Below are 22,631 nucleotides of genomic sequence, written 5' to 3'. Positions count from 1 at the left end.
CCTCGTGTGTATAAAGAAGAACATGATTGGCACATTTCTTTTTATATGGCGACGCAAGCGAATCATCGGCACGCTGGAAACTAATTAGCACTTAACCAGTACAATACTAATATGTTAAAAACGCTGATAGATTGAATTGCAAATTAAATTACAACCTGATCAAGTTCATGAGTATTCAAACTTGCGAGTTGTCAGAACTTTCTCGAAGTAAAACTAATCTTATCAGTAATGCTTTATTCTTTAATCCAATGCAATTTTGCAATATTGCGAATGTTTGCAAATTACTCGGTACTGAAGCATTGAATAATGAATTTATGTAGATTTTGTTTATAACTGGACTAAAAAATTTTTGCAAAAAGGCGTAATGATATCGCAGTGTCATAAAATAAAATAGACAGACAGCAAGAACGACTTGCGCAAATAGGATACCGTTGTTCGTCACCGGCTGCCCAATCTCATAATACGTATCGCCGCCAGCTTACTTAACGGAAAAATGTTTATTAATTATCTCTATTATGTAAATAATCATTTGAATCGGTTGAGAAAGTTGTGACGAGGCAGAAAATGTACTGTAAGTATTGAGAATCCCCGACGTACATAATCGAATGCTCTCGCGTGCGTACTATACAGAGACTGACTTATGTTACGCGAGCTTTATAAATAATCCAAAAAGCAATTTGGGTAGACGGGTAGGTTCTCCATAATCTCGCGTCTCCAGAGAATACGAACTGTGCAGGTTCTGTTCGTTACGACTTTCCTCCTACCCCCATTTTTCACCACCTCTGACATAAATAATTCGTCAGAAAACTGCAACAGTGATGAGGCTATTTGAACGATTGCCAATATTTGTGATTCGCGACGTGGGTCTATTTAACAATGGAACTTGGCGAGTGCTTGAATCGATCCTCATTACGCGATGGAAATTTTTTGCGGAATTATTTTCCACGTGTACCTGGTGCACAGTTGAATGTGTGAAGCTACTGCCTCGGTATTACTTGCAATCTATAAGTGACAAGTTTTGCTTTTCACTAATTGATAATGTAAATTATGTAACTTTAATGAATCGTTTGAAGTAATGCCAGATTGTCTCGTTTGACACGTCAGTTACTCTTCTTTGTTTCTTTCTGCTTTTTAATCGCACACGCGTAATGAGCTGTTCTCTTATTGTTAGGCTACGATCCACTTGACGCTATAAATGCTTCGAAGCATTCTTTGATTGGTAAAATTCAATTTGTAAAATTCTTTGTTTCAATTTATTACTTTACATTTACATTGCATTACATTACATTTCGAAGCATTTTTAACGTTAAGTGGACTATAGATTTAAGCACGAAAAATCATCGAAAAACAGTTTCAATACTTTCGCTTGAATACTTTCGAATGTTTAGCCCGTGATCGATCACATCACCCATTTCATTAATAGCGCATCGCGCGTTTTCGCAGATTTCAAGATGCCCATCGATCTTTACGTAGTTGCCAGAAGTGCGCCATGTCGGGCCGTGCGTTTGGTGGCGGCGGCCAGAAGTGGATATAAACTTAGTTATGTCCTAGAGTACACTGGCCTTATGGCCGGCGAACACCTAAAACCCGAATTTATTAAGGTAACTTGTAATAAAATTTTCTATAAAATAATACATTTAGGAACAAAATTTTAGAGGACACTTAAATTATTCTTCTATCAAAGACACAAGAGTATAAAAAAAACAGTATTACTAAAAATAGTTTACTTAAGAATTTATTTTCTTTTGAAGCTCTCGTCACATTTCTCTGAATTGACTTCCTCTCTTGATTGATGTTTTCTTAAAAATGCTTATTTTTTATGATGTTTTTAAGCTTTGAGTAGCATGAAATTCAAAAAAATTTTATTATCAGACTTTTCAATAACAAGTATATTAACAATAGCAGTATGCCAATAAAAATATTATGCAAAATAAGTATCGTTATTTATATTGAAAATGTTTAAGCAATTTACAATTGAAACTCTTCGAAACTCTCTGACTTCTTAAAACAATTTACAAGAACAATTGATATTAAAGTGATTGAAACACATGTCTATAGTATTTCTACGCGTTTTCTTTTTAATTTGTAATTAAATTTGTTTTAAAAAACTTGAAGTATCAAAAAGTCTTGAGTAAATCTTTTGTATTTATGTTTTTATAATTAACCTATATCAAATAAAAACATGTTCTAAAATTGAAGATAATTTAAAATAATTGTATACTTTTTTAAATATAGATGAATCCACAACACACTACCTACTCTGGAAGACAGTGGTCTATATCTGTGGGAAAGGTATATTTACCTCTTAACATTTAGTGAGAGTCACAAATTCGTATTTTTCATACATATAAAACAAATACTTTTTTCGTTATAATTGTCAACTTTGTTACGTTTTTCTTTTTAAAACATTTAATTTTCTACTAAACCCTATACTTGAGCAAAACACAAGCTAGTTTCAGATTCGTACATATTAGATATTTTGTACATTTTCCATAAAGTTTTCAATTTTAAAATTTATTCAGTCATTTATAATTATTAAAACTAAAATAAATATAATATTAATTATTTATACCCTTTCATCGATTTACAGTCACGCGATTATGACTTATCTGGCTAATCAGTATGCCAAGAATGATTCCATCTACCCAAAGAATCCAAAAAAACGAGCCGTAGTTGATCAGAGACTGTACTTCGACATAGGAACTCTGTTTACCGAAAAAACTTTAACTCTCGCTGATCTTTCTATTGTCACCTCCATTTCTAATTACAAGATAGGAAATTGTTTTTTCGCAAGCACACATTACCAGTTTATTAAAATAATCATTAAATTAATAAATAGTTAATACGAGAGAAAGAAATATATTCTATAGATTCAGACACAAAACAGCGCTATTTCTCCTTTAAAAATATTGATGTTATTATTATTATGTACAATTATTGTTAACAGAGAAGTTTCACGAAATTAAAAAATTACTTAAAGACATGTAATAATAGTCAGAAATGGGAAGAACGCATTAAAACTAACGAGTCACCGTTACTTTTATCTTTTTATAAGGACAATTTGATAATGATATTAAAATTTGTCATCATGTTACGATTCATGATAACACCAAGGTTGGAATAGTCACTTAAAAAATAACTCGTTACCATTACATGTTACTCAGTGAAAAAAATAACTCGTTAGTTTACTTGTTATGACAAACAAAGATAATGCATTGGAAACACTTGACTTTAACGTTACGCAACAAATATAATTACAAGTTACTATTTTTCAATTAGCAACGCATAATGGTAACGAGTTGATTGCCAAAGTGAATAAATATTTCAATCTTGAAATTACCATTATTGTTGTAGAAAATTCTGACGTTATTAACAAATTATTTAAAAATAGTAATTGTTTTACTTGTAACTCATTTCTTTCCATCCCTGATATCACTGCATGTTAAATTTAAATAAAATTTTTAATTCATAAAACTTTTTTTATATATAATGTACAGAGATTATAAAGTAAAAAACACAAATATGTAAAAAATATTATTTTATAAATTATTATAACGAAAATAATATTGAATTAAATAATATTTCTTTTCTTACAGATCATGGACCATGACTTGAGTAAATATTGCAATTTTCAGAGATGGTTTGCCAAAGTCCAAGCTGAAGCTCCTAAATATAAGGAAATCGGAAGGTATAAAGTCATTCAAAGATTTTGTCAACTACATAAGAAAAAAGAAGTAACAGTATAGATTTAATGATGTTATAGTTTTATGACGCACCGATGCTTTCATATTTTTCACATTAAATTTGTCTGCAACATTTTGATATATCGTACATAGATTTCAACTTTGCACAAATAAATTATAACTGTTAAGCATTAAAAAAGTGATAAGATATATATTATACATAGCTCTAATAAAGAGAATAATTAAAAATTTTTTAAATCAAAATTAAAAATCTAAATTCTGAAAAAGAATTAATGTTGCTTATTGTATTAATCAAGAGACACGGTAGTGACTCTTATTCTATAAAGCTATTCCCCACTCCCTCACTAACGCAAAATTAATTTTAAAACGTTTTAAAATTAAATGCTAATTAGAGATGCTTCAAGAAATAACAAAAATAATTTTTCACTCATCGACATCACGATGAACAGCAGTGGAGTTGTAACGCAGGAGTTGATCTGCAACACACAAATACGAAATCTAGATTAGCACTAGATAAACGTCACAACTAACATTAAAACAATAATATAATGTTACCACAGAGTTGTTCCCTCGTTGCTCGATGCCTCCCAGGCCTCCGCCTCCTCTCAGATCCAATTAATGCACACTTAACACCATAACACTCGCGAACGGGAGATTAATTATGATCGCGCGCTAATTACCAAAATAACGCGCGACACTTTATTGACGACACCACCGGCGAAACGACATCACCACGTAGCGAAAGGATACACGTCCGCGCGAGGTTATGATCCAGATACGAATGCGTAGATCGATGTTCCGTTGGAACGTTTCGCATACGAAAACTCGGAATTGCGCGTAAAAAGCCGTTCGAAATCATTGATAATGATAACACGCGAGCTAGTGCGCGATGCGTGATGCGTTGGCCGGATGGAGCTTGTGGCGATTCGCGCGGGTTGATTAACCTTAACCTCCATGCCGTCGCGCGACAACAACAAACAACGCGCGCGTCTCCGAGCGATCTCGCTGTCTCGTCCGAACGTTATTTCACTGTAGATTACTCACAAAAACACGGACGTACGTACAAAGAGATCCACTCGCGACATTGATGACGTCACGCGAAGAAGTACGCGTACGAAGTTTGCTGCGAGAAAGATCAGAGAGGCTCGTCGATGCCAAACTTCTCGATTCACGGGACGGAGAAATCGGGCGGGAAACGACCATGGCAGAATATGGCAGTCATTTTCACTCATTTCATCGCCCGGCGAAGAGTCAACACACACGTCTCAGGACGATCGTCGCCGTACAAACACTCAGTTCACTGCACATAAACATTTACGAACTGTGGCTGTGAGACACACGCGGCGAGAGATACACCGTTTGCTCCCTCCGAAATGCGTAGCCACTACGCCCGCTTCACTGACTGTTCGACGGGCAACAGTCGACTCCTGTCCCGTCGGCTACTGGCCCACCGTCCACGACCACGCATATCGCGGCGGGTCCTCGTCGCACGATTGTCGGAATTAAGCTTTCTGTGGATCTACCGATGAAACGCGACATCGATCGAAATCGATCCGCGATCCGCTACACGTCCGCCCGCCACCCGCGATGCTTCGCTACTATAACAGCGCCACGCACCGCCGAATTGATACCACAAATGATCCATAACGTCATGGATGATCGATCGGTAATGTGTGTACTTTCCTGGAAAAAATTTTTTTTCTTGGAAAAGAATGTACATATCTCCAACGAGCACGTCACAGCTTTTCGATTTGTGTTATCTCTACCGTTTGCTTCGAACTTTTAATTATATACGATTGTATCGTTTGACTCAATGTGATTAAAAAGTTGTAAAAAAATAATGAATTCTCGTAGAAAAGCAATTAGAAATAGGAATTAGAATTTCAGAATCAATTTTCTCAATAAACGCTATAGATAAATAATTGATATAATAAGAACGATACGATCATATATAAATAAAAGTTTGAAGCAAAAAAACAGAGTTAATATGAATCGAAAAGCTGCAACGTGCTAGATGTGTACATTTTTTCCTGGAAAAAATTTCTTTTTGGAAAGGATACATGTTACCGACTGTGACATTTCGAAATCGCTCGATGTCAATTCGACGGCGCGCGGCGCTGCTCCAACTCCAGAAGTGAATCGCGAGCGGCGGCGGGTGGACGTGCTGATCGCAGATCGATTTCGTGTCGCGTTCGGCGTTTCATCGCGGTAGATCCGCAGAAAGCTCGATTTCGACACACGTGTGATAATCGTGCGATGAGGAGCCGCCACGATATGCGTATTTCGGCTGCCGACGAACAACGGACGATGGACCAGCAGCCGGACTGGACTGGAGGCAGAGTGGCTATTACGTATTTCCGTGGCCGCGGGAGAGGGTGGAGACCGCGCGATATCCTTGTATCTTTGCCGCTTGCCACCTCCGTGTCTCATAGCCACAGTTCGCGAATGTTTATGTGCAGTGAAATGAGTGTACGGTAACGATCGTCCTGAGACGTGTGTGTTGACTATTCGCCGGGCGACGGGGTGAGTGAAGATAACTGCGCCATATTCGTTTCGTAACGGTTCTCCGTGGCGTGAATCGTGTGAAGTTTGGCATCGACGAGAGCCTCTTTGACCTCTTTCGCCGCGAGCTTCGTGTCGTTCGTACGCGTACCTCTTCGCGTGACGTCATCAATGTCGGGAGCAGATCTCTTTGCATGTACGTCCAAGTTTTCGTGAGTAAGCTGCAGTGAAATAAACGTTCGGACGAGACAACGAGATCGCTCGGAGACGCGCGCGTTGTTTGTTGTTGTCGCGCGACGGCATGGAGGGTTAAGATTAAACATTCCGCGCGAATCATCACAAGCTCCGTCCGGCCAACGCATTACGCATTGCGCATCGCGCACTAGCTCGCGTGTTATCATTATCAATGATTTCGAACGGCTTTGTACGCGCAGTTACTTCCGAATCTTTATAACGTTCCAATGAAATATCGATCTATGCATTCGTATCTGGATCATAACCTCGCGCGGACGTGTATCCTTCCGCTACATGGTGATGTCGCTTTGCCGGTAATGTCGTCAATAAAGTGTCGCGCGTTATTTTAATAATTAGCGATCGTAATTAATCTCTCGTTCGCGAGTGTTATTGTGTCAGTTGTGCATTAACTGGATCCGAGAGGAGGCGGAGGCCCGGGGGGCATCAGGTAACAGCGGAACAACCCTGTGGTAAGTAACATTCCATTATTATTTTAATGTTAGCTGTGTCGTTTATCTAGCGCTAATCTAGATCTTGTATTTGTGTGTTGCAGATCAACTCCTGCGTTACAACTCCGCTGCTGCGCGTCGTGTCGGTGAGTGATAAATTAATGCTTATCGTAGATCAGATTAATGGATCCGTGTAAGATATTACACAAATGTATATTTTGCGTATAATTTTTTTCTGAAACACACAATAATAGTATAGCAGAAAATAGGTATGCGTATAAAACTTATTGTAATTATAAACAATATTCAATCATAGCACAAAAGCTATATTTTGGACGATACATTCTGAAGTACAAAATTAAGTCATATTCTTTTTTATCAGTCATCACTTTATAATTTGAAAAAATTACGTACAAAATTTCATTCACAATTACATCATTTAATTATTTATGAATGATATCGCACTTAATTCTTGCAATTCCTTATTAATTTTTTATTTCATATTCTCGGCTGTTGAAAGCTTGAACAACGAACATGTTACGTGCCAAATGATGATGATACAAGTTTTACTTGACTTTTAAATTTACATTAAATATACATTTCATTTGTATCATATGTCGGCTAATGATACTTCTAAAGATTATAGAAATCAGTATAGAAATTTAAAACCTTTTTCTATTAATATTATTTATTTTTATTTAATTATTTACATATTTTACTTAATAAATTATGACATAATTTCATTTAATTTTTAAAATATCAAATTTAACAATCTCTTAATTCTTCTATTATTTTACCAATCTCTTGACTCTTTATTTATTTTTGTCTATGATAAAAGTATAAGTTACAACTCATAATATTTATAGAGAAAATTATTACTTTAAAAAATATATAATTTACACATGAATTTAAAATAAAATACTTCTAATTAACTAAGAATAGGCCGAGGCGGTCATAGCAAGATTTTCGTGCTAAAATAATATTTTTATATGTTTTAATTTATTTTGAACTACGTCCTGTTACTTTTGATTTCAAACACAGCTCTTGAAATTGAAACATAATTTAAATTATAGTAAAATAACGGAGCGCAGCTTAAAGTGAATTGAAACATATAAAAATATTTTAGCACGAAGATCTTGCTATGACCGTCTCGACCTATTCTTAGTTGGATTTGTGATGTTGGCACGACGGCATTCTGTTAATGTAATAAAAACGTATAAAGTACCAGTGGCACTTTTTATAGTTTTGGAGTTCCTTATAAAAATAACGAAGAGTTCTGCAACTTTTACCCCCTCCCCCTCCCCCAAAAAACAAAATTTAAATGATGTGTTAACTTCGCGAATCTAGCACGATACTTCCTCCTTTAAAGTACAAGAAAACAATATATATTAGTACATTTAACAAGAGTTTTAGTTAGTACTATCAGTACTAACTAAAAATTCTTCCGATGATTACAATTACAAAAAAAATTTACTTGATTAACATATTTTTTGCACTAAAATATTAAACCCATCACGACACTTGAACAAAAATATTGTGCTGCTCATTTATCACAGTTCTAGTGACAGTTCTCGCCAATTCTGGTTAGTCTAATGGTATATTTTTCGAATGGTATACTTGTTAGCAAAAAAACCAATAGGTAGCACAACACTTTTGTTTAAGTATCGTGTATTAGTTTGTATATTAAAAAATTATTTAAGAAGATGCAATCTCTGAAATTATTTTTAAAAATAATTTTATAGCATAGAACTCTACCAGAATTGGCGAGAACTGTCGATAAATAAGCAGGAACTGTGATAAATAAGCAGCACAGACATATTTGTCTAAATGTCAGGTTTAATATTTTAGTGCAAAAAAATGTTAATTAAGTAAACTTTTTTTTAAATTGCAATCATCAGAAGAACACTGATAGTACTAACTGGAACTCTTATTAAATGTTCTAATACTTCTTGTACTTTAAAGGAGGAGAAGTGTTAAATTTACGAAGTTAGCACATTATTTCAATTTTGGTTTTTTTTTTTTATAAAAATTGCAAAATTTTTTGTTATTTTTTTAAGGAACTCCGAAACTATAAAAAGTGCCATTGAAACTCTATATATTTTTATCATATTAATAGAATATCGTGCCAACTACACAGATTCTTCTTAGGTAATTTGTTGTATAAAATATTTCTATTTTTGTAAGTAATAAATATTATTGTCATGAAGATATCCAATATGATTGCTTACTTACCGATAGAAATAATTCTAGCGTTGCAAAAGGTTTGTTTTTTTTACTTTGGAATTTAATTAAGCATTTGCCTCATTAAATCAACCTGCTCGTTTAAACCATGGCATATACATATAATCAGGAATTTTGCCGAATTCAGTGTTGAGAATCGCTTTTGTAGGATTAATCTTTTAACTACATATCTTCGCTCATTTGTCTTAATAATGTAAAGTATGACATCGCTGTGCTTAATATCTGTTTTAAATATAAATAGTATTATAGATAAATACAACAATATCTATAAATATAACTAATAATATCATAAAACTACAAAAGTAGAATAGTAACGTTAAAATCAATTTACCAATATTTATTTTTTGATTTAGAGAAAAATGTCAAGTTTAAATAAAGCATTTACTCGGTTTACTTTTCTTTTTTTAAATAATGGTTATCTTTAACAAAAAATACCTTTTTGTTAACAGTTTTAAAATATACTTGTTATAAATTTTAGAAAAAGTCGTTATCACATATCTAAAAGTAGAATTTATAAAAATTAAAATGTTAGTCTAGATACGTTAATTTAGTTAGTAACATTACCGAAAGAGTGAGCGTTTGGCGGATTTTTATTAAAAACTTAAAAACTTTTTAATTTAAAGTGCTATATGGACAGGTATTGACGTAAGGGGATAATTTAAAAACTTTAGGTAAAGAAAGTGTCAGCAGCGTGAGGCATGTCTTTATCGACGTATTTTACAACTGGGAAAGAGAATAAAATGTGACTAGCGTGACACGGAAAAAATACTGGCCGATGCTTTTTACAACTTCTAGTAAATGAATTTAGGGGAGGGGAGTTTAAAAAAAGAAGGGACCGCGTCATTCGGCATGTTACACTTACCGATGTGAAAAGGTCCAAGGACATAACAGCGAAAGGCCCAGCGGTTAATTCGCACGGCCGACGTGCTCTGATCATCATCATAATTAGCCCTTTCTTCACTGACCTCCCCAGACTGTTGTCGGGTAAAAGATACCATTTGGAATTGTAAGCGGCGTCAGAGATAGATGTGCTTTGCACAATTATATCGTTACACGTCCACGTATAAATAAGCAGCTGGAGAACACCGCCCACGAAATAGGAGGCAAAAATACACTTTCTAATGATCACATCCGCTGCCTGCAAACAAGAGTGTCTTAAAGAAAATTTAAAAAAATAACACAATATTAATTTCTTTAGCGCGGAGCTTATAATTATTAATCAGCGTCATTGCGGGGCTGAAATGTTACACAGACGTTGAAATAGGTTAGGTCATGATGACCCGAATATTTCATAATTATATAATATGGTTAATTTAATAAAATGAACCAGTAAATATATATAAGTATATATAAGATACTTTTATTCATTATAACGTAACAAGTACGTGACAACATATAAATGTTTAAAATGTCTTGAATCATTATGACCCAGCCTTAATGATGCCAAGTTAAAAAAAATTGATTTTTCTGCAGAAGTATATTATTTTTATATAATTACAAATATTTTAAAAATCTTTCTTAAATTCTTAAATGCACATTGTGACACGTTTATGCTTATAAATTATACACATTGTAATTAAATGAATATAAGAGTTGAAGAAATTGAATTTAATTTAAACGCAGACTTAAACCTATCAAACCTAATTGCATTTTTCGCGAGAACATTTCTCTCTGTAATAGAATTACAATAGAATTAATGGACGAGTGAGCACAGAATGACGTAAAATAAGGAGGTTGCAGTAAAATTCGGTAGCTCACGAGCATTTGAAATCCACCGAAGCAGATGATTACGCTGGAGAATAGCAACTGTCCGAGCAGCATAGTAGCGAACACGCGTTGCATGTTACGCACGTAACGTATGAGCGTGAGGTGCTGCTGTATACAATTGTGCAATTTCTTGAATGACAAAACCGTAGCATCCGTTTCCAGTGAAAGTTTCTGGTCCATCGTATCCTCGATACAATTCTCGATGACGACTTTCACTCTATGAGCCAAGATATTCAACTGCGCGGCCGCGTGGATGTTGAACGTGCTCACAAAATTGTCGAAGCAAAAAGTACAGATGCCCGAATGAATTGTCGAGAGTGACTGCAAAAGTAGCAACGTGATTTAAATTTTGATATAGAGAATTAAAATCGCTAATACAAGTTTTTCAAAAAATTTACTTTTATATTACAATTATTTTTTCTAACGGAATCAAATTTTTCTCTGATGCTATTTGAGAAATAATTAAACATAATTAAACAGAAAACGAAAACATTTCAAATAAAAAATAATAAGGTTGGTAAAAGATTAGAATAACTTTTTTATTTTAAAGATTTTGTAAGACAAACAGCTTTTGTAAGATAAAACAATTGTTCTCTATGAATTTTTTAACCAAATTTTGAAAAATATACTCAATATGCGTAGCATTTAAACAGTACCTAAATGTGTCACTTTTTGAAACTACAATATATATAATCTGTTAAAAACGTATAGTATTAAGAAAATTTTAATTAACATTCAATTAATATTTATTGTTTCAATTGCTAATATCAATAATATCATTTATCGCGACACGATCATCTATATAATTAAACAAAATTTATTACTTTATACTCTTTTTCATTACCTGTATAACGTACGTGATTTCGTAGTACGGTGAGTGATATGGAAAATCGAACCACAGCTTGAAGGGTAGAATCTTCTTCGTTTCATTCTTTTCTTGAGGCTCTATTGCAGAAAAAAAATATTTGACACGCTGCACGACGTCGCTTTACATGGTAATTCAAAAAGTAACATTTGTCAGTACAGTATAAATGAAAACGAAAGTTTATACCAAAGAAAGGTGCGAAGATATAATTGAATGTCGCGACGGTAACGATGAATGTAAAAGTGTAGATCAAAAACATCCCTAGTTTGTCGTATTGTTCCAAAATTTGAGTGTCAGTCTCGCCGTGAGTGGCATTCCAAAAATTTCTCTCAGCAAAATGAATCAAGTTCATTATTTTGTCGCGATAGAACATGAAGCTACCTAGCTTCACTAGTACCATTACCAAAAGCAAAGTTGCACATAAGTTGGTTGTAACAGCCTATGAATAATAAAATAGTAGAATAATGAAAAGAAAAATATCAACATAGAAGTAAAACGCGCACTCTGCTATTGAAACTGCGTATTTGGGCTGCATTGTCTAGATTTTTTTTTTCTTGAAACTAAATCCAAAATGTTAGACGTTAATTAATTTAACGTTTAATAATCTGAAACAACGCGCAGAAAAGGCAGTAAAATGCAAAATAAAATTGCACTTAAAAATAAATTTAAGGATGCAATTTCTATGTCCGTCAAAGTAGAACTGTGCGACCGCTGCGTTACTCACGTAAAAGTCACCTAAGCAGTGATACAGATCAACGCCCATTACTAGAATGGCGAAGACGATCGCCCAAATGGCATAGCCGAAGGCAGCGCGCAGGAGCAGCCGATCCTTCGGTGTCTCGACGTACCAGAGCCCGACCATTTTCATAAAGATCCGAGTAATATTCACCGATTGGTACTCCTTACTTTGCGTCATGCCGAACCTCGTGATTTTCTTATACTATGCACAGCCTTAAGTGCATCCGAATGGCAGAGCCATTTCGGCATAAGTGGAAGCCCATTATGCTAACAAGCAGGAAAATTGGCGCGCACTTACATCGCATTCGGTGACAGCCTACAATCGTACGTGTCTCCTTTATTGAAGGCGATCAAATGGCGGTGTATGTATTAAGTTCGATCTTTCCGGTATGGACAATACGGTCGGTGGCCCTTTCTCTTTGCCGCTTCCGTTAGTAGCTCGATTGCAAACCGTCGAAACTCATCGCAAATTGACGTCTACTTGCAACGTTCATTACGTTCAAGATCGACATTGCAGTAATAGTATTTGTAGACGAGCTTTACTTGATTAACCATTGTATAACAATTAAGCTTTTCTTTGCATCTAAATACACAAGTGTAAGTACAGTGGATATCTAAAGGGATATTTGGGTAAACATTTTTTCAGACAATTTTACATGAAGGATGAAAAATATTTCTCTAAAGTGTTTTTACTAGAAGAATTGTCAATTTTATTTGCACTAATTTTTAACATTGTTAAAAGTATACTCGAACAATTTTTGATATTCTGTGGAATATTAAAATAGTACATATATACAGAGTGATTATTAATGAATGTCCCTACTTTTTAACATAGGAGCATGATTTACCGGATACGTATTTCTAACATATTATTATATTAGAAATTACAAATGCGTGCGCTCCTATGGCAAAAAGTGGGAACATTCATTAATAATCACCCTGTATATATTTCATGTATAATATAAACATACCATCATATATTTAAAATATGTAAGATTACATGGAACGATTAGAGATTCTCAATTTTTTAAAAACTAATAGACACTTTTTATTATTCTAAAAATATTTCTAAGTTTCTAGCTCAATTTATATCTTACACAATTTTAAATTCTCTGGTTGAGCGCTCACTCCGCGAAGTGGTGAAGCAAGGTGAAGTATGACGCCGCGATACTCACCACCTGAAGAAGAACAAAAATATTCTCGTGTTGTGAAAAGTGTCAACCTGTAAGTACATATTTTAAAACCTAATTTACCATCACGAACGTCTCGAGAGATACCGGAAAGAAACCGCCAGCGAATATGGAACAGACACGTCCAGATCGCATCATGATGAACAGAATGACTTTCCTGACTTTCCTGCCTTTGTGAGATAAAATCTGCCAATTGCCACTGTACGCCACGTCTTCGATTGCGCGATTCCCGTCCATTAAATCGCCGTCAGCATGATCACGAACAGTTAAACGAAAGCGGCGTTTGTACGGGTAATGTAGTTCAGTCGTCTGAGGAAAGTCACACTTCCGGCCTTTTTCAATAAAGCTGCAAATACGATAGAAAAAGTCAGCGAATGACGCAGATAAGCTACATTTACGCTCGTCTTGTTCTTCGGCACAACTACGCGTAACTTGTACTTATCAAAAACATCTCAAAGCCCGCGAGACAAAGCATGATGTTGGACGATAACATCTGACAAAGGCACAAATATATGAAATTTTGTTCCATCTTTTCACAGAACCAGAGCAAGTCTTGATACGATATGATGCATTGATCTTTTCGTATACTTCCTGTCTTTGATTTTCATCAAACGAGCGTATGGTATTGGCCCGTTTGACTATCTTGTAGATGGTTACCAACTTATATTGAAAAAGCTTGAACTGATCGGCAATGTGCCGATCAGTTCAAGGTTTAGTAGGCATAAGAGAATATTGAAAGCGCAGTAACTTGTGCATAAGTGAAAGAGCGCTATAATCTGTAAAAACACACAATCTAAAAATGAACGCATGTAAATCGATGACGTATAGGAGATAGACAAAATAATACGAAATAATCTGAGAAAAGTACACTACTTATTTTATTAATAAGAGGTTGGCTCGTCGTTTGTTTCTAATACCTATAGATTTTATTTTTCTTGGAATAAGGTCATATAATACTTAAACTGTCTTCAATGATAATGAATGAATTTATTTACCTTTGGCAAATAATTCATTCATTATCACTGAAGACAGTACAAAGCTAAAAAAGGGACTTGGTTTACAGTTGACACTTATACATTCATTCATCCATACCTTTACATTTTCCATTTCTTTTAAGTTTATTTTTACAATGCCTATATCTATATCTATATCTATATCTATATCTATATCTATATCTATATCTATATCTATATTTATACCTAATCCTTTTCCTATCTTTCATCCCAATTTACATTCTTCCTTCGCTACTTCTTTCTTTCCAATAATATCACTTTTCTCACCGCCTACGTATCTCTATACATTTCTTCTAATGTCCTTTCATTCTCTCATTCACAATTTCACAATATGCCATCTTTTCTCCATAAAGCATTCTGCCAGATTCCTCACATTACCTATCACTTTATCCTTCCTATAGCTATTTTTTCCTATACCGCCTAATTCGTCAGTTCTTATATTAATATCTCCTCTTGTTAACAGATTTTCTATCTTTTCTTCTTCAATATATTTCTCTAATCTTTCTCCTAAGACTCTTTCTCTTAGACATCACTACCCTGTTCATTTTCTGTACTATCCGTGTTTAATTCCGTTATCTTCATACCTTACCAACCCTCTGGAATTCTCCAGTCTCATTGTTTGCCCTAACCTATTCTTGTTCCTATCTTCTATAACTACCAATAACACCTCAAATCCTTTTTCCCTATCTCTGCCTCCAATTACCCGTCTTCTCTTTCCTCCTACCTCTATAGCTCATACCTTATTCTTCTTAATATACAAAAACACTCATACCTAACCTCGTTCTATCTCCACACACACCTGTACGCCCTCACACCACCTAACCCAGTTGCTCTTTTTTTATTAATTCTTCAAAAACTTAATTAATACTACAACGTGATCGTTCCAACAGTTGTCAACTTTTTCTAAAAAATTAATTGCATTACCTCCAGACCAAATATTTTATTTTATAGTTGGGTGAGACGTTTATCGAAAGTTCGATATAGAAACCAAAAGGGAGTTCTCTCTTAGTCTTCTTTTTCCCTACATTTTCTATAAAAATACAAGAAAAAAAATATGATATCTTTGTCTGCGCAACAATATTACGAACAAAAGCGTTTAGTACCTCAACTAAGATTTCTATCATTTGTGTTCTATTCTCTACTAAATTATAGACGATGTAAATTTAGATTCAGGATACCGATTAAAGGAATCAGAACATAGCTGATACAAGTTGCTTGAACGCCCAACTTAAATGTCCATGTTAGTATCAATGCCCTTTTATTGATCTCTTTAATAAGCTTGCTACCATGCGCATCGTACTGGGCATACCAAAATTTATCCTCTGCATATTTCAACATGTTTAATAGTTCTTTTCGCTGATAAAAGAAGAAGAATGTTTTCATCACAATTATAACTAGTGGCATTGAAATGCAACCAATGCTTATGATAGCCTAAAATATCAATTTAATTTTATTACTAATATTTTGCTTTTAATGAAAATTGTCTTACTTGGTTCTTAATTTTCCAGAAAAATAACATTGTGGAAAGAATTCTATTTTTTTTTTCAAAAAATACAGAAAAATGCAACTATGATAATGGCAGTAGACTTCATTGATGAATTATTTACTTATTACAGCTCTTAAATGTCAAAAAAATCTTAAAACTATTGTTGAGGATAATAAGGTGACTTTATCTTAAAAAAAATATACAACCAAAAAATCTCAAAGAGAGCCGTTTCTTTGTCTCAAATTTTCTGAGAATTTTTCTGAGCTAATAACACTAAGACTACATAAAGTAAATAAATTTATATTAACTATGTACGAAAAACTCATAACATTTACATATAATAATTTTAAATTATGAAATAACTGTTAAGCTTGTTATTACACTACAAGTGACACTATCCGGTAATCAGTAGTTTTCCGACGTTTATTATTACAAACTTACATTTAAAACTTACAAAAAAATCGTGTTTACTGTAGTAAAAGTTGCTTATTTGCGTCCATGTAGCTAGGATAGGCGCCGATATTGTACAACCAACGAATCCGTTTAACCCTCCTTTCTTAGTTTTTGACTTGGCAGGCCAGAAGCCGACAAGCTTCATAAGTATCCTCACCAATCCTATCGAAAAAAATTAATCTCTCTTACTTTTCACGTTTTTCAGCGTCATCATGCAACGATCGCTACTTCAGTGGTTATACCGTATTAAATAGATTTGTGGTATCGCTGCAATGATACATGTAGGAGATACGTATTAACAAGCATTGGCCATGGCAATTGTGACACAATCTTTAATCGAGTTATTCCCTCTTTTATTACCTCAGCCTATTATCATGCTAGTCGTATCGTGGGATAGTAGGGCTGACGTTATTACGGAACACACACCCTCTTATTTTTTCGTAAAGAAGAACATGCAATGTTAATGAGCCGCGCCGTCGATGAACTCCTTACTCTTTATAAATGTATTTAAATTAAAAACCCTGTCTGTACATGCGGAAAACGATACAAAGAAATAAAAAATGATACGTTACCGCACACTCTTCAATTTTTACAACAGGTGTTACATTCACAAGATTTTAAAGAGAATTTCTCGAAGAAATAGGGAATAGAAATGTGATAAAAAAATTACGCAATAGCAGAAGGCTCTTGCACAGACGGAAGAGTGTCAGTCGACTGTAAGTACTAGAGATCACGCCTTGAGCGGTTAGTATTAAGGTTTTACAAGTTATAACGTAGTAATATGTGACAATGTTGAATATGTGTAAATGGTTTGAGCAATATCCTATAATGTCTTTGAAATTACAAGTATCTGGACTTTAATCTAATTACAAATGATGAAAATGAGGAATTTTTTTGTATTTTAGGATGTTTTGCATTATTTTTTCAAAAAATCATACTTTAATTGTTAGACCGATTTAAAATATTCTTGAATTTTAACAATTAGTACTTATACATTCAATCATATCTTTACATTTTCTATTTCGTTTACGTTTACTTTTACAATACCTATTGTATATATATACCTATATTTATACTTAATCCTCTTCTATCTTACATCCTAATTTACATTCTTTCTTTGCTACTTCTTTTAAAAGTGAAAGAATTTTTCGTATTGATAACATTAAACTTACATTACCATATGTTGACAGTTACAATATATTAACAATTAAATATATACATTCGTCATTCTTTAACTGATTCTCAATATCAGAAGAGCGACAGTATATGCCTGGTTTAAAACCTAAAAAAATATTTAAAAATTATACAAAACTACATATGTACATCTCTTATTCTTAGAATACTGATAAAACAAACTGTTGACTACGTAAAACATATGTATATCTTACCGACATGAATGAAGGTAAAGACAAGTTGAATTTATGGAATAATGAAAATTTAATCTCTATGTTGTAACTAGCCATTGTCATCAATAAAAATGTACGTTTTATGGATAAATTGAATTGATTCCAATCTTCGTGAAAGGCTTTGTTCGTTATTTCTGAACTCTTAGAAAAATAAACAGCTATTTTATTTATGTACAAATATTTAAGTACGATTATTAGAAAAAAATTCTTTTGACAAGTAATTAATAAACTTTTACTTCTAACAATAACGACATATGACAAATCTTACTGCATCCGATAATCTTTGGAAACAAGCACACAATACGTAGAATTGTGTTAATGAACCAGATACGTACAAAATCGCAAAACACATTTCTATGTAAGTCTCTGCTACCTAGATTTCATAAACAAATATTGCTGCTATATTATAAAAATAATATAAAGTAATTTAATAGAACTATTTGCATTATTTAGTATATATAGAATAATTGCGCAAAATTTCATAAATTATTACTCACTTTGGTCGCAATGAGACCCATAAAACAGAATCGGAAAACGTTAATTAAATATATAAAAAAGATATTTACTGAGATCAGTTTCTTCAACATTAACGTTATGCTGAAACAGATTGTATCTATATCCATAATACAATATTATACAAAATTTAATTAATATATTAATACATATTGTATTATAAAATACCATTTCAAATAACATAGTGTGTTTCAAAATTGCGTAAATCTGTGATTGCTTATGACGCTGGTAACTTGCCATATAATTGTGATTGATAAGCAATCATAGATCTGCTCAATTTTATTAAAATTTTGCTGAGACACTTTATTATCTGGGATACTTGGATGATTAAAATTTTATATTATAGTATTAAATACGACAAATCAAAATTTTTTGCATTTTCAGTCAATAGTGCTAAAAAATATACTTACTACATAACATTGACATGTTGACGACATAAATTATTTATTTCTTTTGCTGTGAAGAAATCCACTTTAGAATTACCTTTTCGAAAACTGCTATTATTCGGATGTTTATTATTTCGAAATATCAATACAAGTCTCGAAGAAATATATTGATATTGCGCCGTTATTAATGATATCAAATGTGCTGTATATATGTCCACGCTGATAACCTTTAAAAAAAAGTATGTGTTGCAGACCAATATCATCATATTGCCTAGCAAGAAAACGCCAACAGAAAATGGTTCTTTGGTAAAAACAGCTGGTGTAACGTAATCTGCGTGGTAGAAATTGTTTCTTTCAAAAATTAACGGGAGCGTCATGCAACACCAGAAGATAATAGAACATGCGCCAGTCACTAAATAGTATTTGAATGGATTTTTAATCTGTTTTAGGCTCGTTATTACGATACGTCGCATGTTCTCATCCTCAATCCTTAGAGCCTCGTTCAGTTTTCGTATCAGTTGTTGTACCAGTTTTTTTTGCGAAAGAATTCGTAAGTAATCGATTGCAAAACCAACTTCTTCTATAAAGAATAATCCATCAAAGCCATCGCTTAATCCTGTGTCGTTTGGTACTGAAGAGTAAGCAAGAATTATTGAGATCATATAAACTAATTTCAGTAACCATACGAAAATGCAATGTACTTTCCAGAATAGTGAAAATGAGGATTTGTCTGACTTGTCGGTCATTGGTAACAGATTGCCCGAAAGCAAGTTTAACCGAACGTTAAAGGGATTTGTGTTTTGAAAGTCCATTATTCCGGTATTGTTCTTTATAATATGTAGAAATTGTTCTGTAAAGTAAAAGTGTATATATATATATATATATATATATATATATATATATAATAATAATAATAATAATAATAATAATAATAATAATAATTAAAACTCTTGTCTGATTTAGTCTATTTTTAATTTTGGAAACATTCACTAATTAGATATTATAGTTAAAATGTTTCTTAGAGTTTTGCATAAATTAAATGTTTTAATATACATTCATTTCGAAGTAATGTTAATTTAAAAACGAGTATCCTAAACGTACTATTTGCCTTTACATTGCTATCTTTCGTTAGGTTGTATCAAGCGAGAAAGGGAAAAAGAGAGAGGCAGAGAAGTCATGTTACTATATTTACAATTTACATCCAGTACACTTTTATTGTAATTAATGAAAAGCTACTTAACACGTGATAATGCTCTTTTCAAGTGCAAACTTTCTGTATTTTTTCTATCTACTTCTCCAGAGTTGTTCACGAAGGGAGGAAGTCTGACGAACTAGTATGATCCGCTACGTCATAGTGGATCATTAGGCATTTTCAGTGATATTTTTGTGCTTTAGAAATGAAAATTTGTTAGATCCGCTTCGTTAGGTACAAAAATGTAAGAATCTTCAAGACGCAGGTTCAGGCTCGATTAAATTGCTTGCCGAATTCGACAATCGCCTATTACACTTCCGTAATCTCGTATTATTCCCTCTCTCGCTCTCGTTCTATTCCTCTGTTTACTTTTTTCACAGTTGCGTGTTGTTGTTTTATACTCTCTAAAATCTTTAGAGTGGAATCCCATTCTAAAAGTGTGAAAATCCTGCCAGTCTTGATAAAGAGTGACAGGATTTTCACACTTTTAGAGTGGAATTCCACTCTTTTAGATAAAATTCCACTCAAAAAATTTAGAGAGTAACGTATATAATTTGTGGTACTTGTAACTTACCTCTGTTTCACATTGCTATTGAGGCACACACTGCTTGTTGTCCAAAAGACCGTGCAAAGCATTTCTTAACGAGTCGATATTTTTTCTCAATACTTGAAAATTATTAATACACTTGGGACAATTTAGCCTCTCATTATTTCACTCTTTTATCTATATATTATTCATTGTCACGTGGTAGTCCATTTAAAGCGGAAACAAGTTCCGTTCCTTGTAATTACTAGAGCTTGCCCTAGAAATTCTGCGGAAACGCATATGAATTATCGATAATTACATGGCGCTGGGTAGCTGTTAAATTAGAAAGATTAGTTGTCTATCCTATATGGCTAATGTAAAAGAATATATAAAGAAATGTCACTATAATGAATGGCGATTTATAGAAGAATTAAAATTAAAAAATGTCTCTTTTTCTATGTTCACTGTACGAATGCGATTATGACCTTACTTTTAATCATCAATGTACTATGAAGCAACAATTATCTTATTTTATATCGTCTAGTTCAAGAATGTTTGCGACTGCTTACGATACCAAAAAATCTAAAACGGGCGCACAATGTGATGTTGCTTGATACGCACAAAATACTTCCACATGCCAGTCAACGCAAGATAATTCTATTTTCATATATCGTCAGCTGATTCTTAATGTAAAGGAAGAGGAAGAAAAAAAGGTAGGGGAAAAGGATTTGCGATGATATTGGAAGATATAGGAGATAGGATCAAGGATAGGTTAGGACAGACAATGAGGCGGGAGAATCCGGGATGGCTGGTAAGGTGTGAAGGTAACTGAATTAAACACGAATGATAAGGAAAATGAATAGAGTGACGATGTCCAAAGGGAAAAAATTTCAAGAGAATGGTTAGAGGAATTTATTAGAGATAAGAGAATGGAAAGAGATTAGAAGGAATGTATAGAGGTACGGAGGCGGTGGGAAAAGTGATATTATTAGAAAGAAAGAAGTAGCAAAGGAAAAATGTATATTAAGATGTAAGAGAGGAAGAGAATTATGTGTAGATATTTAAGCATATTGGCCACGGCAATCGTGGCACAATCTTTAATCAAGTTTTTTCCTCTTCTATTATCTCCGCCTATTATCATGCTAGTCGTATCGCGGCATAGGAGTTCATAGGAGGGTTGGCGTTATTACGGGGTGCACACCCTCCTATTTTCTCGTGGAGAAGAACATGCAATGCGGGCCGCGCTGTCGATGAACTCCGTACTCTTTATAAGTGTATTTAAAATAAAAACCCCGTACATGCGGAAAACGATACAAAGGAATAGAAGAAAATACGTTACCGCACACTCTTTAATCTTTACAACAGGTGTACATTCACAAGATTGTAAAAAGAATTTCTCGTGGAAATGGGGAATAGAAATGTGGCAAAAAAATTATGCAATAGCAGAGGGCTCTTGCACAGGCGGAAGAGTATCACTCGACGATTGCAGGTACTAGAGATCGTACCGTTCGCGTGTTTAGTATTATCTTTGACAAGTTATAACGTGTTAATGTGTGACAATGTTAAACACGTGTTAATAATTTGAGCAATATCCAATAATGTCTCTTAAAATTACAAGTATCTGGACTTTAACCTAACTGCAAGTGGTGAAAAAATAGAATTTTTTTTTTATTTTTGAGTGCTTTGCATTTTTTTTTAATTAGAAAAAGAGACAATCATGAGAGAACGAAGAGTATCAGGACCACGACCAGAATTTTTACCACCTTCACCTTCGACTTTTGCTGTATCCTCTTCATCTGGGAGTCTTTGGTTGGCATGTGCCTTCGCCACACCTTGATTCAAATGTGAATGTAGCAAAGGGATATGGGTATCAGTGTCAGCACATAGCAAAGAGTCAGATTGCCAATCACGAAGAACAGCGTGTTGTCTTTGGGATGCGACTACGTTTTTAATGTTTCTATGCAGA

General features: G+C 33.7%; 3 protein-coding genes, 1 long non-coding RNA gene and 1 pseudogene across 6 annotated transcripts; 1 reads left to right on the top strand and 4 right to left on the bottom strand.

The window, feature by feature from the left end:
• The first annotated feature begins 1,410 nt into the window (after positions 1 to 1,410).
• Positions 1,411 to 3,777, top strand: LOC105202738 (annotated as a pseudogene).
• Positions 2,844 to 5,401, bottom strand: LOC120359108. Its single transcript, XR_005575933.1, has 2 exons — positions 4,260 to 5,401; positions 2,844 to 4,180 (listed from the first exon to the last, which is right to left on the bottom strand). It is a non-coding gene; the product is annotated as an uncharacterized LOC120359108 (long non-coding RNA).
• A 2,158-nt stretch (positions 5,402 to 7,559) lies between these two features.
• Positions 7,560 to 12,700, bottom strand: LOC105202737 (odorant receptor 13a). The gene is made up of 7 exons (XM_011171398.3): positions 12,487 to 12,700; positions 11,949 to 12,201; positions 11,742 to 11,842; positions 10,889 to 11,218; positions 9,993 to 10,268; positions 9,122 to 9,352; positions 7,560 to 7,715 (listed from the first exon to the last, which is right to left on the bottom strand). Exons 1-6 carry the CDS (start codon positions 12,676 to 12,678, stop codon positions 9,293 to 9,295), a joined length of 1,212 nt encoding a protein of 403 aa, XP_011169700.2. The 5' UTR covers positions 12,679 to 12,700; the 3' UTR covers positions 7,560 to 7,715; positions 9,122 to 9,292.
• A 486-nt stretch (positions 12,701 to 13,186) lies between these two features.
• Positions 13,187 to 17,420, bottom strand: LOC105202736. Its single transcript, XM_039455438.1, has 3 exons — positions 15,858 to 17,420; positions 13,754 to 14,127; positions 13,187 to 13,678 (listed from the first exon to the last, which is right to left on the bottom strand). The coding sequence occupies exons 1-3, from the start codon at positions 16,105 to 16,107 to the stop codon at positions 13,625 to 13,627; spliced, it is 678 nt and encodes a 225-aa protein (XP_039311372.1). The 5' UTR covers positions 16,108 to 17,420; the 3' UTR covers positions 13,187 to 13,624.
• A 141-nt stretch (positions 17,421 to 17,561) lies between these two features.
• On the bottom strand, positions 17,562 to 22,624 carry LOC120359152. 3 transcript variants are annotated; one of them, XM_039455712.1, is made up of 7 exons: positions 22,435 to 22,624; positions 20,714 to 20,951; positions 18,972 to 19,797; positions 18,546 to 18,645; positions 18,317 to 18,421; positions 18,031 to 18,189; positions 17,783 to 17,924 (listed from the first exon to the last, which is right to left on the bottom strand). In XM_039455712.1, exons 3-7 carry the CDS (start codon positions 19,757 to 19,759, stop codon positions 17,874 to 17,876), a joined length of 1,203 nt encoding a protein of 400 aa, XP_039311646.1. In that variant the 5' UTR covers positions 19,760 to 19,797; positions 20,714 to 20,951; positions 22,435 to 22,624; the 3' UTR covers positions 17,783 to 17,873. The 3 variants fall into 3 exon arrangements, with proteins under 3 accessions (XP_039311647.1, XP_039311646.1, XP_039311648.1); XM_039455713.1 differs by lacking the exon at positions 22,435 to 22,624 and having other exon boundaries at positions 17,562 to 17,924; positions 20,714 to 21,620; XM_039455714.1 differs by lacking the exons at positions 17,783 to 17,924; positions 22,435 to 22,624 and having other exon boundaries at positions 18,076 to 18,189; positions 18,285 to 18,421; positions 20,714 to 21,620.
• Positions 22,625 to 22,631: the final 7 nt, after the last annotated feature.

The sequence above is a fragment of the Solenopsis invicta genome, chromosome 12 (genome assembly GCF_016802725.1).
Source record: "Solenopsis invicta isolate M01_SB chromosome 12, UNIL_Sinv_3.0, whole genome shotgun sequence".
Taxonomy (NCBI): domain Eukaryota; kingdom Metazoa; phylum Arthropoda; class Insecta; order Hymenoptera; family Formicidae; genus Solenopsis; species Solenopsis invicta.
This window is presented reverse-complemented; position numbering and strand designations above follow the sequence as displayed.

What these genes read in the sequence shown, in the direction of transcription:
- LOC105202737 (XM_011171398.3), bottom strand. Translation starts at nt 12,678, where the DNA reads ATGACGCAAAGTAAGGAGTACCAATCGGTGAATATTACTCGGATCTTT. An exon ending in ACTGCTTAGGTGACTTTTAC is followed by an intron (nt 12,202 to 12,486) that starts GTGAGTAACGCA and finishes TATTATTCATAG; the next exon opens with GCTGTTACAACCAACTTATG. An exon ending in TCGGTGGATTTCAAATGCTC is followed by an intron (nt 10,269 to 10,888) that starts GTGAGCTACCGA and finishes TCTTGTTTGCAG; the next exon opens with GCAGCGGATGTGATCATTAG.
- LOC105202736 (XM_039455438.1), bottom strand. Translation starts at nt 16,107, where the DNA reads ATGCCACTAGTTATAATTGTGATGAAAACATTCTTCTTCTTTTATCAG. An exon ending in CCTGAATCTAAATTTACATC is followed by an intron (nt 14,128 to 15,857) that starts GTCTATAATTTA and finishes GTTTTTGATAAG; the next exon opens with TACAAGTTACGCGTAGTTGT. An exon ending in CTCTCGAGACGTTCGTGATG is followed by an intron (nt 13,679 to 13,753) that starts GTAAATTAGGTT and finishes GTTCTTCTTCAG; the next exon opens with GTGGTGAGTATCGCGGCGTC.
- LOC120359152 (XM_039455712.1), bottom strand. Translation starts at nt 19,759, where the DNA reads ATGGACTTTCAAAACACAAATCCCTTTAACGTTCGGTTAAACTTGCTT. An exon ending in CAACATGTCAATGTTATGTA is followed by an intron (nt 18,646 to 18,971) that starts GTAAGTATATTT and finishes AATCTGTTTCAG; the next exon opens with CATAACGTTAATGTTGAAGA. An exon ending in CTTTACCTTCATTCATGTCG is followed by an intron (nt 17,925 to 18,030) that starts GTAAGATATACA and finishes ATATTTTTTTAG; the next exon opens with GTTTTAAACCAGGCATATAC.